The sequence below is a fragment of the Parambassis ranga genome, chromosome 8, assembly GCF_900634625.1.
Source record: "Parambassis ranga chromosome 8, fParRan2.1, whole genome shotgun sequence".
Lineage (NCBI taxonomy): Eukaryota > Metazoa > Chordata > Actinopteri > Ambassidae > Parambassis > Parambassis ranga.
Window position 1 is genome coordinate 11492623 of NC_041029.1, and position 16374 is coordinate 11508996.

Below are 16374 nucleotides of genomic sequence, written 5' to 3' on the forward strand. Positions count from 1 at the left end.
CGAGATAGACGGCGGAGGCGGTGACAAACACAGTGGACATGCAGCACCCTATATTATTATGATTATTATCATGATTATTAGAATTATTATATGGTGCCACAAACAAAGAGAAATTGACTCTTAGACTAAGAAACTTAGTTAAATGGAAAAGGGGGGATAACAGAAATATCAGCTTTATTTTATTTTTTCATTTTTTACTGAAAATGTTCAACCAGCAAAAACACTGTTTAGGCAATAATCATGTGGAGTGTAGGGGCTACATTCACTTACATGCATAAATAGTGTGGCTGACTAAGGTACAGCTGTAAAAAGGTGAAGTTAGAAAGTGGCATAAAATTAACATTCTAGAGAAAACTGTATAACTGAATGTATGTCTGTCATTAAACACATACGTATTATTATTATTATTATTATTATTATTATTATTATTATTATTATAGTAGTAGTAGTGGAAAACTTCATTGTTATTTACTACTTACATGATGGTGTTACAGTAATAAATAAACAGGTTAAACACTTTTCCATAAATACATAAATACTTAAGGTCATTCTCCAGAAATGAAGAACTAATAGTATAAATGTCTTTATTACACAGGTCAGATTTGAAATCCAAGCTCTGCAATCAAGAAATATTAATGGATTTGTTTATCAGTTGGAAAACTTCCAAACTAATGCATGAAGTCTTTTTCGGTCTTTCATGCCAGCTCAGTGTGAAAGTCTTATCTAATCCCCCGCACCGTGGCTGTCAGGGTGGAGCCACACATTAGAGGGAATAGATAAATTCCTCTAGTTCAGCTCATATCAGGTGAGTAATTGTTAACTGACATTGTGACACTTGTTTTAGATGAGGTTTGTGAAGATTTTAACCCAGTGAAAAATACCCAGCTCATTTTTAAAAAGGCTGGTTCACCCTCTTCTTCACTTGTGTTGACTCATTATGTCATGCTGCAGACTTACAGCTTTGAAATCAGCAGCGTCTTATCTTACATACTCCTCCCAAAGTCCAGCAGCTGTCTATAGAGACCAGCTGTTTTTCTCAGAGACTGTGCAGATAATTACTGATATATGGGTCAAAAAAATGTAAAGTCATGCAGTGGGAGTGAATGTATTTTCTGAGGAAAACCTGGTCAGTTAAGTGGACCAGCTCTGTTTAGAAATGATGCACAAGTTGCTGGTGTTTACTTCTGCTAAAGAGACGAGCAGTTTGAAGCTAAAATAGGTAACATCCTTTGAGGTCCAACCTTTTGTGTGGATGGAAGGACAGTATCCGTCCATGTATGTCTGAGAAGCACTATTTTTCTGTCACTTGTTTTTCTTGTGACTACCAAAAACGAAATTAACGAGAAATTAATTTTTAGTTGGATTAAAAAAGTGTATAAGGGATCACACTGAGTCTGAATATACATATGAAATAAAATATGTCACTACATAAAAACACTGTTGTAAGTTCTGTTGTAGGGTCGCCCTCTGGTGGACAATTCCTCTATCACTGGTGTTTATAAACTGTTTTTCTGTCATCACTGTCCTATGCAAACTTCACTGATGGCTACTTCCAGGCAAAGAGAAATACATTAGAAACAGGTGGTCCACATTTATTAATTCATTGTTTTCCAAAAATGCACAAATTAAAAGAGGAGACACACAGTCTAGAACTTTACATAAAACTTTCATAAAACATAAACTACACAGCTGTGCGTTACATAAAGTAAGCGTGAGCTTAAAAATTCTACATGTATCAAAAGATAGATAAATAAAAAAAATTGAAAGCTTATAAAAATTTAATTGCTCCAAAGTGAATATGAAAATTGTGAAAACATCTTTAAAAGTAATAGAAATTTTGACATCAATAGCCTATGCACTTTAGTTCAAGGAGTTAGAGTTCAGCCATAATAATTACATATATTATTCTAATATTCATATCTTACACAGCACATCCTTTAAAGAGCCATGCTGTCACTTTCTGCTTCCCTGCCAAATCATAACCAGGTGGCTTCACCAACACTTTCAGTCAGTCCTCAACAAAGTCTTAGATCCATTCTAATCAATCCTTACATCAGTCTGAAATACCTTCATGTATAAAAATACAGAGACCACAGTACCATACATTTCCTCACTCGCACTGATACCATGGCTACCTTCTCATAAGTACAACATACAGTGTCAGAGAGTTATTGGAAGAGATCTGTCTTTGGGTTTGTGTGGTCAACATAAAAACATGATTGTTTGTCCTCTGGTTAAAAATGTGCAATAATTACCTGTGAAATAAAATTCTGATCCTCAAAGGTCCTGAATTAAGTTGGAATAAAAAAATCCCTATCAAAAATACTCTAGAGTAAATAAATCTTGTGTATAAATAGTGACTGTTGTTGAAGTGGTGTCTTCTGTTTGATTATTTGTAGCACCAATGAGCTCGTTGATGCAAGGACACTTATCCATGAGAGGCTTTTTGTTATTCCAAATGAATGTGATGGTCACACATAATGATGCTACAGCTGTTGTACCATGGAAACACATTGCTCTATGAAGCAACTAACGAGATAATTTGATGGAATAAAACATAATACTGAAGTGTATAATGAAATGTAGTGTTTTGACTTGTGTAACAGTTCTGACAACTGGGTTATTGCAATACCACACTAGAAATCCATGAACTACTGACATTAACCGTGTACAAAACGCTATGAATAACAATGGAAGCTGTCATCTAATGATCTGAACAACATAATATTCTTAATGTATTCAGGGTGAACATAAACAAACTCAGTGGATGAATGAACAGCTGTGTGTTGGCTGTTGCTGAAGGGGTGTAATTACTTTGGTTCACCAGCAGGGGGAGACGAACCCAAGAGAGGAGACTTAGGGGAAACCTAGACAGAACAAAAGAACTTTTATTTAATACATGTGTGTGTTTTTGAAGTTAGACCTTAATGCTCTGATACTTTTACAAGAAAAAACTCTTTACATTTCCAACTGAACAGGACAGGATGCCTTACTTTCATTACTGATCATTTCACTCGTTTATACATTTGGAGGATGATCAAATGACAAAAGTGTGTGTTCTCAGTGTAAGTACTCACAGGGGATGGAGGCTTTGCAAAGTTGAGGTGAGCATACAGAAGCACAGCGATGTCATTTTGACTGGCTTCCAGGGCAATGGACAGAGCAGTGCTGCCATCCTGTGAGACAAAAAATGTTGAAATGACACAGGCGAGATGTATCAAAAGACATAGACCCAGAAATGCTTACATTATCTGCGAGAGTGGCATCGCAGCCTGGCACGGACAGCAGTTGACGCACAATGTCCACATGGCCATGTTCGCATGCGCACATGAGGGCAGTGGAGCCATCGTCGTCACGGATGTTGACCTGTGCCCCACAGGACAGGAGCGCCCGCACCATGTCCCCCCGACCGTGACTGACCGCAAGCATCAGAGCCGTCTGTCCAGCCTACAAACACACATGACACAAAATCTTTACCCTGGTTGTAACTCCCTGGAAAGCAGTTGGAATGGTAGGTGCAATAAAACATAATGAGCAGCAGAGGGCGCACCTGGCTGGCCTTGGCATTGACGTCCCCTGTGCGCAGCAGCTGCAGGACGGTTTGAAGGTCACTGTCAGAGTGAAAGGCAGCCAGGGCCGTCAGCATGATGGCCGTGTAGCCCGCCTTGTTCTGCTTGTCAGCGTTACACAGGCCTGTCAGGTATGGAAGGCAATCAATGTGACAGGTGATACAGCAGCTCAAACAACGATGGGAGAGCATGACGTTTAAGACCGGAGTATCCTGAGACTGTGAGTGACTTGAATGATACAGGACATGGCAGTGGATAAAGCTATCAGAAACAATCACTCACTTAACTCCTCATTAGGGCTGGTTATGAACTTAATATGGTTGTTATTCATATCTTCATTGTGCTGTCACAACAAATTCATAATAAATCTTAAAAGATTTAATTTTAGGACATTTTCAGTCATATTCCCACACACACACACACGCACGCACTCACCAGTGTCCAGGAGAAGTTTTACCACGGGGAAGTTGGAGTGGGACACGGTGTAGTGAAGCGCTGTGTTCCCATTGCCATCTGCCATGTTGATAACAAACTCCAGCAGCTGAGGGGAGATTGAAGCGAAGGTGTCCATATAGGCCTTGACAACTGCCGTGTCGGCGGCTTTGTGACAGGACACACGCAGCCACTCCTGCAGCACAGTGGTGTAGGCGGCCCTCTGAGATCAGACACAATGAGGACACTTAGGGCAAATTAAACAATGGACAGACTGCTGGTGAAATGCATGAACACAGCTGTGTCAGACATTCAGGCTAACTGAGGACAGCACTGCCAAAAATGTAACAAGTTAAAAAAACAAACTAAACCTGATTGTTCAGCAAACAATAACACTTTGCTCATATTCAATACATACTGCTCCTTGCTGGCTGAAGGCATTAGCTTCCCCCAGGGCTTTCTGCAGGGCATCCAGAGCTGACATCAGGCTGTCACTCAGCTCCAGTCTGTGACAGACAAGACGAACACCAGTCAGTGATGCTGACAGATCCTCACAGCCAGGCTCTCTGTAAACAGTCAGAATACTTACCTGACTTGCTTGGCTGATGCTGTGGCAGAGTCTGTTTCAGCTGCTGCCTTGGACTCTGTCTGGGTGGGTGTGACAGATGTTTCCGATTGGACGCTATGTTGTTGCATGTTGATCTCAGTGGTTTTACAACAGTTCTGCTCAGGAGTGGGTTCAGTGCTGGATGATGTGGGTGTGACCTCCTGGGTGACAGTGTGCTTTTCTGGTGACTTGTGAACAGTCTCTTCAGAGGCAGGATCATTTGCTGGAAGTGGAGGAGTTGGGGTGTGGTCTGAGGCACATTTTTCCCCAACAGTGTCTGTTGCTGGTGACTGGGTTGGTTTGCATGAGAGTCTTGTGTCTACAGATGCAGTCTGGCTGGAACTCTCTGAGTCTGGAATGACAACTGGTAGTTTGACGGCAGTCTGCTGAGGTACAGTGGTGCTTTCTTGTGGCTGAGAGGCCTTGTTGTGGGCTGTCTGCTGGTGCTGGGCTGTAGACTCTGGCAGTTTTTCTCTGGCTTCATGATATTCACTGGAGTCGCTCCCTTCATCTGAGCTCTCACTGCTGCTGTCATCTGATGATGTGGATTCATAGCTGAAAGACAAGAACAACTTTCACTTTTAAACAGCTCAGAGCTCTATCATTACAACTTTGTTTTACCTCACTTGACACTTACCCTCCATTGACTCCAATGAACTGCAGGTTTTTCTTTGTAGAGGGAGAACCTGGCTCCCCTTCTGCTTTCCGCTTCATAATAGATCTCAGAGAGGACTGAGGAGATGTGGCTGAAAAAAAAAACAGTGATCATTCACATGACACCATGATGCGGTTAAAAGAATGTTGGTTGAGCTCAATCTCCTACCTGCTTTAGATGAGCTTTCTTGTGACTGAACAGACTCACTGGTTGTATGCAGGTGAGTCTCTTCATTAGAATGCAGATTACCAGATGCTACAGCGATGGCAGGGTTAGCTACAGGTACCGAGGTGGATAAGCCGCTCTTCAGGACATCGCGTACCTGTTTTGAGCTGACTGCAATCGGCAACTCGAGTGGAACATCTGAAAGACAGAAAGACAGCTTTCAATTTAAGATTAAACATCTGCAATTCAAATGTGAAGCAATTAATCCAGGACTGTAAATTAAGAGCTGCTAAAATTAACTACAGGTGAATTCTGTATTTTGTCTTGAACTCCGACCTTCAGTGTTTCCTTTGTGGTGCACCTCCACGACTCCGTCAGCTGGCAGAGCAGACAGTGAGCTGCAGGTCTCGGCTCGGAGCAGAGTGCCCACCTCAACCACAGTGGGCTGCTCCAGCGTGTACACCTGGATCCCCACAGTTCTCTGCTGCCTCTGTTGTGGTTGCTGTGTGAAGCTGACCAGAGTGTGCAAGCTGCAGCCCTGTGGCTCCTGCCAGCCCATACTGGTAGCCATGACTGGATGCTCTGCCTGAGGGGTCTTCTGGACCGCTGAGACTTGCTGCTGTGCAGCTTGCAGCTCCTGCATTGTCCTCTTTAGCTGACCCTCGAGCTGACCCACTTGATCTTTCAGAACCTCTGTTTCAGGCAGCAACCCCAGATCCTTTTCTCGGACCCATACTCCCACATGGCAAGGGCTCTTTGTGTCCTCTGGTCCCACTCCGACGGTGCGCACCTCCCGCTTTGCACCTGGTCGTGCCCCGCCCACTATCACCGTGTCCTCAATCTCACACCCTGAGTCTTGCTTGGAGCCTTCAGGTGAGGTGGGAGACAGTGGCCCTGCAGGCTTGTTGGTACTCTTGGCTCCAGTGCTCACCTCTTCCTCAGGGATGTCAATGTAGAGCTCCCCTCTGGGACGACTTCGGTTGAAACCCAGGGTGTGGCCCAGGAACTTCTGGCTCTTTAGCTGGACACTGAGCTGCCGTTTCTCTTCCTGCAGCACAGAGATTTTAACCTGGAGCACAGGAATGGTCTTCACTTGCTCCTCTAACTCCCTTATCTTCCTGAGGGCTGCAGCCATCTGCTCCCTGATATGCTGCAAGTGGGCTGGGGTTGGAGTCACTGGGGTGGACAGGCCAGAACTCATGGGGGTGAAAGATCCACCTCCACCATGTGCCCGGTTGAAACTGTGTGCACTGCTCAGGGAGGTGTTAGAGCCTGCAACACTGCTGTGCATGTTGCCCAGGTTGGAGAATCTCCGACCCTCTTTCTCCTCTTCCAGCTTCCTGCGAGCATCCAACAGGGTCTTCTCCACGCGGGATGCACTAAAGCTAGGCCTCTGTGATGTGTGGTAGCCCGGGGCACAGTAGGAGAAAGAGGAATGCCGGCTGTCCATGCTGGTATTGGAGCACAAAGACTCCGTGGAGGTCCACCAGGAGCCGGTGTAGCCATAGCCGCGGGGCAGGGAGCCATAGCGTGGCCGGCGCTGGATAGGCACCTTCTTGATAGTGTTCCCCTTCTCTATGTCGTTAACATATTTAAGGAAGTCTAGGTCCAGACGATAGCCATAGGGGGTCTCTACTGAGTAGGGCGCCTCCTGTTCTTTGGTGTGCAGGGAAGAGGGAGCTGGTGGGTTGAGTTTCCCTGCGGGGGAAGGAAATCAACTTTAAACAAGCGGAAATCTGCGTCTAATCTTGGGCTCAGACTTAAACAGCATCGGCTCTGAGCTTCATGTGTATTTATGCATGTACCCTGAAACAATCACCAAATTAGGTACAAAGTAGAACAGTGCAGTACACTAAATCCTGACCTGTAGGAAGTACTGATTATTGTTAAATTACACTCAACTTGTGCGACAGCTTGAACTATACCAAACCCATTACTTAGTTTAACTTAAGGTTGATGGTTATTGGTAAAAATAAAGAGATAAAAGCACCTGGAAAGCTGGGGTCCATGTGCAGCACCTGAGCCATCATGAGCCTGTGGCTGCTTTCCAAACAGTCACACACAAACTCTCACCTGCAGAAAGACAAAGAAGATGAAAGTCAGAGACAGGCTCTGTGCAGTTATAAAAGAGATGATTGATAAGTCAGGGCTCTAAGGTAGAAGAAGACTACCCCTGACTCTTGATGGAGAAGGAGCTCTGAAGTTGCCATTTTGACAATGATGATGTTGACATCCCTGCTGTGGGCTTCTCTTAGGAATCTGTACATGAGATGACTGCTGGACTAAATGAATGCATAATAGAACTACACTGACAAACGGTCTTCTAACTCATGATCACTGTTTATACGGGTGTATACCAAACTTATGAGTGCACAGTTTGACTTTCAGCAATAGATTGCTGCTGTTTTTGACCGTATTGTTCTCTCTGTACGATGGTCAGAAATAGTTTCTCTGCTCCCTTCACTACGTCACCCTCCCTCATTCGTCTGCTCTTTTTTGGAACATACTGGGTCACAGTCGATTGTGTATTTGTTTCTGTTCATAGCATTCAGAGTAGAGGAGTTACAGGGGGAAAGTTTCCTGGCAGCTAATTCCAAGACAGAGGTTTGAGGCTGCCAGTTGCAGCCTTATTAGGAATCATCTGTGCGCACTAACTTCATCTCTCAATTTAGGGTTTACAGACACTCTCTCTTCTTTCTCTCCCTCGCTTTTCCTTCCACCTCCAGTTTCTTCTCCATTTGTCCTGCCTTCATGCTTTTCTGCTCCTTTCTCCCCCTCTCAACGTCAGCTGACGATCAGGAGGTTTGGGCTGACCACTCTCTCTCGCTCTCTTTGCCTCAACAATGACTTACATTACTTTAACAGAGGAAACAGTGACTTGCTAAGAATTTACTTTAACTCATTTTGACACTTTATAAACAAAACATCATGCCTTTTGCTCTGACAGATTGTAACGCACCATCAGCAACATCACAGAGCCTCCAATGCCAATGAATGTGTGTCTACTTGGAAAAGATTAACTTTCTAGGTCATCACTTTGTGGGAACTGAGGATGTAATGTTTAAGCCATCCAGAGCATTAATCAGTTGAACATATTACTGTGACCTTAAGTAGCGAAGATGTGAAGTTTTGCTTTTTAAACCTCCTGGGTATATTCAGCTTGCTTCATTTTAAGGCTATTTTTCATTTCTTTTTCTCTTCATTGGGGCCTTTCTCGTTCTCTCTGTCTTGTGACCCTTGCTGGTGCTTGCTCATTTGTAAAAAGTAGGGCACTTGGAAACACTGACTAAATTGACTTGGTATTTTTGAAGTGTCGCAGTCAGTTTAATTTCTCGGTGTGATCCTCCTTATCTGTGCCCTTTCATCACCCCCTCATACCGAGATTGCCACACACTTTAGAGCCATGGAAATGCTCTATGCGCGCACACAGACCCATTTTAACATGGGCAGAAGTTAAAGCCCCTGCCTTGTGATGCAAACGAGAAGAATCACAGTGGTGAATTTAATTTGATAGAGAACTAACACTAAGCCAAGTATCTTTCAGCTTATACATGAGGAATGTATCATGTGCCAAATATAAACTTTTCATTTTCTTTCAATCTTTCATCACAGATAATGTTTAATTATATTAAAAAGATGATCTTGGGCTGACGGCTTTGATCCTACAGTGTGTGTTTATCTCCTCTGAAAGTGTTACTGATTATGTGCTACATGTTGTAGAGCGGTCTGGGTCTGACTACATGTGTGAGAAAGTGAGAGCAGGACACAGAGATGAGAGGAGTGGCTGGAAATGTGTGTGAGAGAGAAACTGAGTGCGAGTACAGCAGGGTGGAGGACAGCCCTGACAGGGGACAGTTGATGAGATATAATTAGAGTCTACAGTTTAGCAACCAAACATCCCAGCCCAGCAGACATGAAGGCTGACGTACTCTGCTTGATTTCTCCCACTAAGTTCCACAATGCACCTTTCTATAGACACTGAAACTCACATTATTCCCTGCTTCCCTTATTGGTTCTCTGGGAGCCATTCCACCAGGCCTCCACATCTGCTTTTCCAACAGTGGCTCACTAGGTGTTTCAGATGTGTGCACGTCCTCCCCTCACAGTGTGAGTGTAGCTGTGGTGGAGTGGATGACCTTCCTCCCTCTCTCTGGACTCTTATACAGAGTTCCTTTGAGATGACATGTGAACAGAAACCAGTGTTCGCCCCCTTCCTCTGCGCTACACTACTATTCTTCAGAAGAGTCTCCCTGGCCTGCCTTATCCAGGACAAATGCCCCCATTACAACCCCCTACCTCCTTATGCAGCTGCATACCATACTAAAGGAAGTTAACATCGCCTGGTCTACTCCCTCTTTTCCCTGCTATTAAGATTAAGACAACCCTCAGGGGGCAAGATCCAGGTCATCCAGAACAAATAACACGTCTGTAGCATGTCCTGTAAGATGTCACAGGAATAACTGCATTATGCCATAAGTCCCATCCACATCTCCCACTCACCACTGAAAACAACTTCCTACATTCATTTTTTGCATTGCATCTGGAAGCTTTGATTTACTGCATGTGTAAACATTCTTGTGTCTTTGGTGTATCCGTGGATTCAGACCACCCTGAGGAGGCTTCATTTCGAGGTCAGCTCTCCCAAGTTTATCAAAGTCATTGCTTCCATTAATTGAGTCACCTTATTATTATTGCCATTACAAAGGATTAAAGCTCAGTATTGCTAAGTCAGAAATACTGCTCTTTCCACCACCCAGAGATCTTTATGATTTTTCCACTGACTTACTGACTCGCAGCCTTTTTCTGATTTTGCTCAAGCTTGGGATGGTTTGTGAATCAGGAAAAGAGGGATTTATTTTCCGCTTCATACCAGCTGCTTGTGCTGTGAGGACACGGGATCTCTCCTCCCCAGGCTCCTTGCTTTCCCTTCCTTTTCTTACCCTCTTACAGTCAGCACCTGTGAGAAAAAAGAATAGAGGAAGCTTGAACTTTGGCTGTCGCTGCTTTTGACTGTAGCAGTTTGTAGCCCAGAAAAATTACAATAAATGAGATATATAGAGAAGTAGTGAAGAGGAGGAGATGTCAGTAAAACCTTATTAAAAGGTGTGCAGCTCTGTTGACACAGAGATAAAAACAGACTTATGACATGTTACAAAAGAGTGGCCCCCACCGCAAGAGTATAAACACAGGTTGCAAAGCCAGAAAAAAAACATTCCAAAACATTCCAGTGGTTTTGACTGACAAGCCGGATGTGAACAATATACCCTCATGAGATGCCAATCGCTCTTTGACCTCCTTGTAGTGGATGAAGCCTGATCTATGTGTAAGTTCTCCTCTCTCAGCAACACTCCCCCTCCCCATTCCTCTCTGCATTTCAAGGCACTCTAATCAATTCAAGACTGGGTGCGGGAGCCTCCCTGCCATGTAATTGGGCAATATGTTTTGTGTCTTGTTTCTGTGACTAACACAACCAAATCCAGTGGCACAGACACACACACACACTCCAGTTTGGTGGGAACAGCCATCAGTTGCGCAGATCACCTAGGGCCAGACGGATTTCATAAGTTTTATAAATGCATTCCCCTAAAGGTCAACAACACAGATTTAACTGCTGCATGAGTGTGCAGTGCATCAGCTGCATGACAGTGTCTGCTGATTCTCATACTTCAGCTACTAGAGCTGCTGTGCAAGTGTGCTCGACATTTTGTCTGAAGGTCCGAAAGCAGCCAAAAATACGACCTTTGAAAAATTATATGACCTTTGAGTAATATCATAACAAGACCCGCTGTTGTTTAGCCCATTGTTTCATAGTGTTGTCATGCCAATACCACAGAGGGTGGAGGGGTAGCGTGGAGAGAGAGAACAGATCTTTTAGACTGGAACGACGGCCAAATCACAAAGAGCCATTCATTCAGCCCCTGGTTCCACAGCTGGTTCTAATAGAAAGCAAGGAGGGGCATCTCAGTGAGAGAGAGAGAGACAGTGTGTGTGAGTGTGTGGCAAGGAAATTTGCCTCAAAACAAACAAACAGTTGATGAAGTGCTCTTATGGACACACACATTGACAGAAAGTGGAAATACGTGAAGCAGGACTTGCATTTTATGACTGTCTAGACTCCAAAGCTGGCCACCTAATTATACCAACTTATAAATCAATGACAAAAGCTACTCTCAAACTACAGACTGAAAGACGATCTACAGTAGTTATAACTCTGTCTTGGCGCAGATGACAAATAAGACAAATACCAAACATTACAGAGGAGACAAAGTGAACTCCCATCGACTCCCACGCAGCACAGATGAAAACACACCGATCCCCCGACACACCACTGTCTGAGGTCTGCAGACTCCCACGGGTCGACAAACACAACTAGAGCTATTAATTAGATTTATTCAGGTAAGGGCACAGATTAAACAAAATCCATCTGATTTAACTGTTTTAAATTGATCTGTTTTTTTAGCAACAAAAACCATCATATTCCAGTGTCACTTTAGACCAGTGAGGCTATCAGATTGTCAGTTAATGTGCTGCTGTCATCATACCAAGCTAATTGATGTTGCGCAACGCAAACCACACTTTGAGGTTCGATGAATAAAGGGTTACAGGAAAGGGAGCTTCATCTTTCTATTCCCCGAGGATGCAGAAACAACCCAGTCACTTCCTCCCAGTCCAGGAGAAAGAGTAACAGGGAGAAGGCGAGCGTAAACGAGAGAGAGAGAAAAGGGGAGCAGGGGTAGGAGAGGGAGAAAGAAGGGGGGAGTACAGTATGTGAGGGAGGGTGGGAATGTGAGGAAAGAACGGCAAAACTGCAAGAGAAGGGGGAATAAAAAGGGTTTAGAGTGAGAGTTTTAGATGGAAACTTCTAGAATGAGAAGAACATGTCTGTTTTCAGCTTTGGACTCCACTAGTATGAATCACAGTAAACGCTGCTGCTAACACCAGAATAAGACTGCAGCTGGATATCAGGACATACACATCGAAGGCTGTGCTCCTCACAATGAGTACATACAGTTTCAAAGGACCTTTTCTCATAAGCTTATATGGCTCCACCTAAAAGATTACCATCATTTGTGCATTCCAATCCTAAAAATAGACATAGAGAATAGAGGATCCCTACTACAAGCAGCACTTTATCTAACTAAACAAAGCCCATTGTTGTTCAAAGTTTTTGTTCTGCCTGCACTAATTCAGTTTAAATATTACATACAGATCATGACAGGAGACACGGCAGCTTATAGTATATCTACTAAGACTTCTTTGTGCTCCTCCTTCTCACTCTACAGCACAGATGGCTTTATTCAGCCAACTGGTCCTGCAAGAATAATAAATCAGAAGAAAACACAAAAAGTCTCTCCTCGTCTTCTCCTAAGAGAATGCAAAACGTAGAAGCAACAACAGACATTTGTCACCAAGCATATGTAGCTGAACTGTGTACGTCACTGCTAGACAGAAAGGGCCCTCACTGAGAATAGTGAAGCTAGATGACCTCATCATCAACATGGTAATGGGACATGTGGTTTTTAGACTAATATGGGCTTCAAACTCAGGACAGTGAAATCATAACCCAATGGGATGTCACCTCCAGGACTCTGCCCTTTAGCAAAAAGCCCTGTTTTTTACATTAAGGAGTGGTGGTATGGAGGAGCAGACGGTTGCTGGGCTAAGGCAGTCTGGTGCTAGCTAGACTATGGCCAAAAAGGAGGGGCGGGCCAGCTCACATTACTCCTGGAACAGGAGCAAAGTAAACACCCGCCAGTCTGCTATTGGTCATTGCGCTGACCTAAGACAGGAAACTGCGCAAGGGTGGGGTTGAGCGGCAAGGAGCGGCACCGGAAAAAAGACACACACACAAAAAAATGGCATTTGGGAGAAAATTCCTGAGCAGTTGTGGAGGTGGGGATTAAGACTGATGTCGAGCAGAGTTGTAGTGTGCTTCTGAGAAAACTATGGAGGGGAGGAAGATGAAGTCCAGACCGCAGTAAGATGGGTGGTGGAGACCTGGTTAGAGCAGCGTTGGGGTTAAAAGATCAGTTCAGTGCGTGTTGTGGTACTGAGCAGAGGGCAGGAAGTAATCTTACTGCAGTGGCGATGTAGTTAAGTGGTTCCCTCTCAGGGATCTTATCAATTACTTCCTGATTTAGGGAGAGCTGTTGATCAAAAGGAAACAAAATCAGACTGAGAAAGCCTCCAAAGTGTTTACAGGACAGAGCAGTCCATCTGGCTTTGCTCATTAATTTATTAAAGGAGATGAGTCAGATTATTCAGGATAATGAATTACTGTCTCTAAAGCCAGATTTGGACCATATGTGTAGTATAAACCTCAGTGCACTGGTATAAAGAAGCAGCTAAAAGTTGCTGTGTTGACCAAATCAGGTTGCCATTACCCCAGTAATACTGGTTTATCCAAATTAATCCAATTCTTTTATCATAAATCCTCTTGTCTAAATGTCATATATACTTATGCTGCTTTGGAGAGATAAACTTTACTGGACCTGAAAAACACCAGATGAACAAATGTTGTGTATGTTTTAAGAGAATAGATAATTAATTAAAGATAATCTGTACTAGTCCCTGTGACAGACAGTCTCATGCAGGTTCAGGGTGTAATTTCATTAGCCTTGCTAAACCCTTTAAATGCCCGGCGTGTGGCCCTGTGTGCAAATGGGGTTTATAGCCCTGCATTCCACCACAGCACCCCTGGGTCCAAACACTGTAATGAGACAGTCACATTCCAGCTCGCTGAAGGAAACTCCAGCTGCAGACCGACCTGAGATTCTGGATTCTCAAACTGCATTCTATGGGGGACTCCCAAAGGGGGGTCCCCAGGCAGGCCAGGAAGAGACAGCTGACACTATAATTAAATTCACAGTGTATAAATAATAAGGAAATATTCATCTGACAGTATGTTTAATGCACACTATAAATCCTATGAAGGTTATAATGTTTTACTGTGAAGTGCTGATTTAACTTTATGGTGACTCTAAAGGCTGTACTTGTGGTAATGTTGTGAACTGTATTGCAACATGAGGGTTATGTGAGGGTAAACTAAATGTGACACTATAATCAGAGCCACAGACTACAACCCCGTCCAAGTAACAACATAAATGACAAGACCGAGAACGTCTGAGTGCTGTGCAGCTGCTACAATCTATTTGCCTGGTAGGTGATTTAACATGGTGAGCAACCCATTACACAACACCAGGACAGTGCTGTATTGTGTGATGCAGTGTGAACATGCTGATGACTACACCCCCACAGCCTGCCAACATCTACATGTGCTACATGGAAAATAACATATGATGTGTTTACTGATGTTCATCTGACAAACCCATCAGGTCACATTATGACATATTCTGGGCGAAGCTTCATTTAGTCGCGGCTTTTCTAACCTCTTGGGGGTCACAAATGTGAGCCTCTACAATACAAATGAACTTGTTTACACTCCACCTGTCCTGCTGACACACATCTCCATCAGACCTCATTCATACCTAAACCCTCCTCAGTGACCACTGACCAGCCACAGCTGGCGGAACCAGCAAAATCTGAGGGCAACAAAAAAAAACATCTGGAAGTAATGAAACTTCAGGATGCGTGGGACCCACCCTCTCCCCCGGGCCCTCACAGTCTTCATTGAGCTCCTCAGTTTATAATGAAATTAAGACACTTGAAAAAAAATCTAATCCAATTAAAATGCGGTTGGATTGCTGCAACATATCCTGGAATTAGGCATGAGAAAAAGTTTCATAACACACCTAAATGTGCTGCACTTTTTAAACGACACTGGGGTTCACTTATTGACTGCTGCACACTACTTCCACAGAAGTTAAGGTTTATAGAGCAGTCCTCTCCACCATGTGCCCTCTAAGAAGATAATGTAATAAATTTTTACAGCGATGGAGGCTCGATAAGTGCTGAAAAAAAATAACAAAACAATAATGGGAAGCCTATAAGAGCACACGCTAAAGCATCACATACGCACTTCTTATACAAATATTATTGTTATTAGCATAATATGTAGCTAGCTTTTATGCTATTATAGACGTTTTTCGTTAACGTCGCTCCTCGCCGTCAATGATGCTCCGAACAAAAAGGCACGCACCGAGAGAGCGACTCTCAAACACTCCTCTTAACGTAAAGAAATACTAACATGAAATTATCAAACATATTAAGACAAAGCATGAGACATAAATATGTAACAGTAAGTGATGCTGAGGAGGTTTTGGAGGATAAAGGACCCGTTACTTCGGAGAAAGAGAACCGGGGGAATGGGCAGTACCGACGCTTCACAAAAGAAGTCACACTCAGCCGCCTCCTCTGAAGCGTTTAAAATACAATTTAACAAAAAGAACAGGACAGTTTACAAGCAGAGGAAATGCAACTTATTTGCTGCTCTTACCTGCCCTCTGGAAATCCTTTCAGCCGCCTCGGCCCAGCCAGGAGCGCTCACTGACAGAGACACAAAAACACCGCAGCCAAGATGCTGCGCGCCCCCTCCCGCTCCTCTTAAAGGGCCAGCAGCCACGAGGCTGGAGAGCGCGCACGGGGCTCCGTCTTCTTCCAGGGGTGCAGTTCTTTGAAAGGACCCCAAGGACACACACTCAAAACACTCAAGACGGCTCACACACCTTCATCCACCCTCACTTACTTTAAAGGGTCGTTCAAGGTCTTGACCAAGCTGTGAAAGAAATCTTCAGATCTTAGAAATAAAATACTAATAATGGAACAGCAAAGGTTAAAGGCAGCCTCTCAAATTGTATTAATTTATAGGCAGGATGTAAAGCTCTATATAATTGAGCTTTACATATCTGGGATATAGTGGTGCAGGCTGAACTACAATACTTAAGAGTGAGTACTAAGTAAAGAACATACGTATTTAGTAACTTTACAGCATTGTCAAAGATTACAAAGCCCTTCAAGGCTTACCAAATGAGCATGCAGGACTCAGT

At 43.7% G+C, this 16374-nt stretch overlaps 1 protein-coding gene across 1 annotated transcript; it reads right to left on the bottom strand.

Moving 5' to 3' along the window:
• Positions 1-1650: 1650 nt before the first annotated feature.
• Positions 1651-15946, bottom strand: kank2 (KN motif and ankyrin repeat domains 2). The gene is made up of 13 exons (XM_028411390.1): positions 15825-15946; positions 10299-10385; positions 7419-7501; positions 5765-7126; positions 5432-5626; positions 5246-5354; positions 4591-5163; positions 4420-4507; positions 4005-4224; positions 3551-3693; positions 3247-3447; positions 3078-3176; positions 1651-2867 (listed from the first exon to the last, which is right to left on the bottom strand). The coding sequence occupies exons 3-13, from the start codon at positions 7456-7458 to the stop codon at positions 2811-2813; spliced, it is 3087 nt and encodes a 1028-aa protein (XP_028267191.1). The 5' UTR covers positions 7459-7501; positions 10299-10385; positions 15825-15946; the 3' UTR covers positions 1651-2810.
• Positions 15947-16374: the final 428 nt, after the last annotated feature.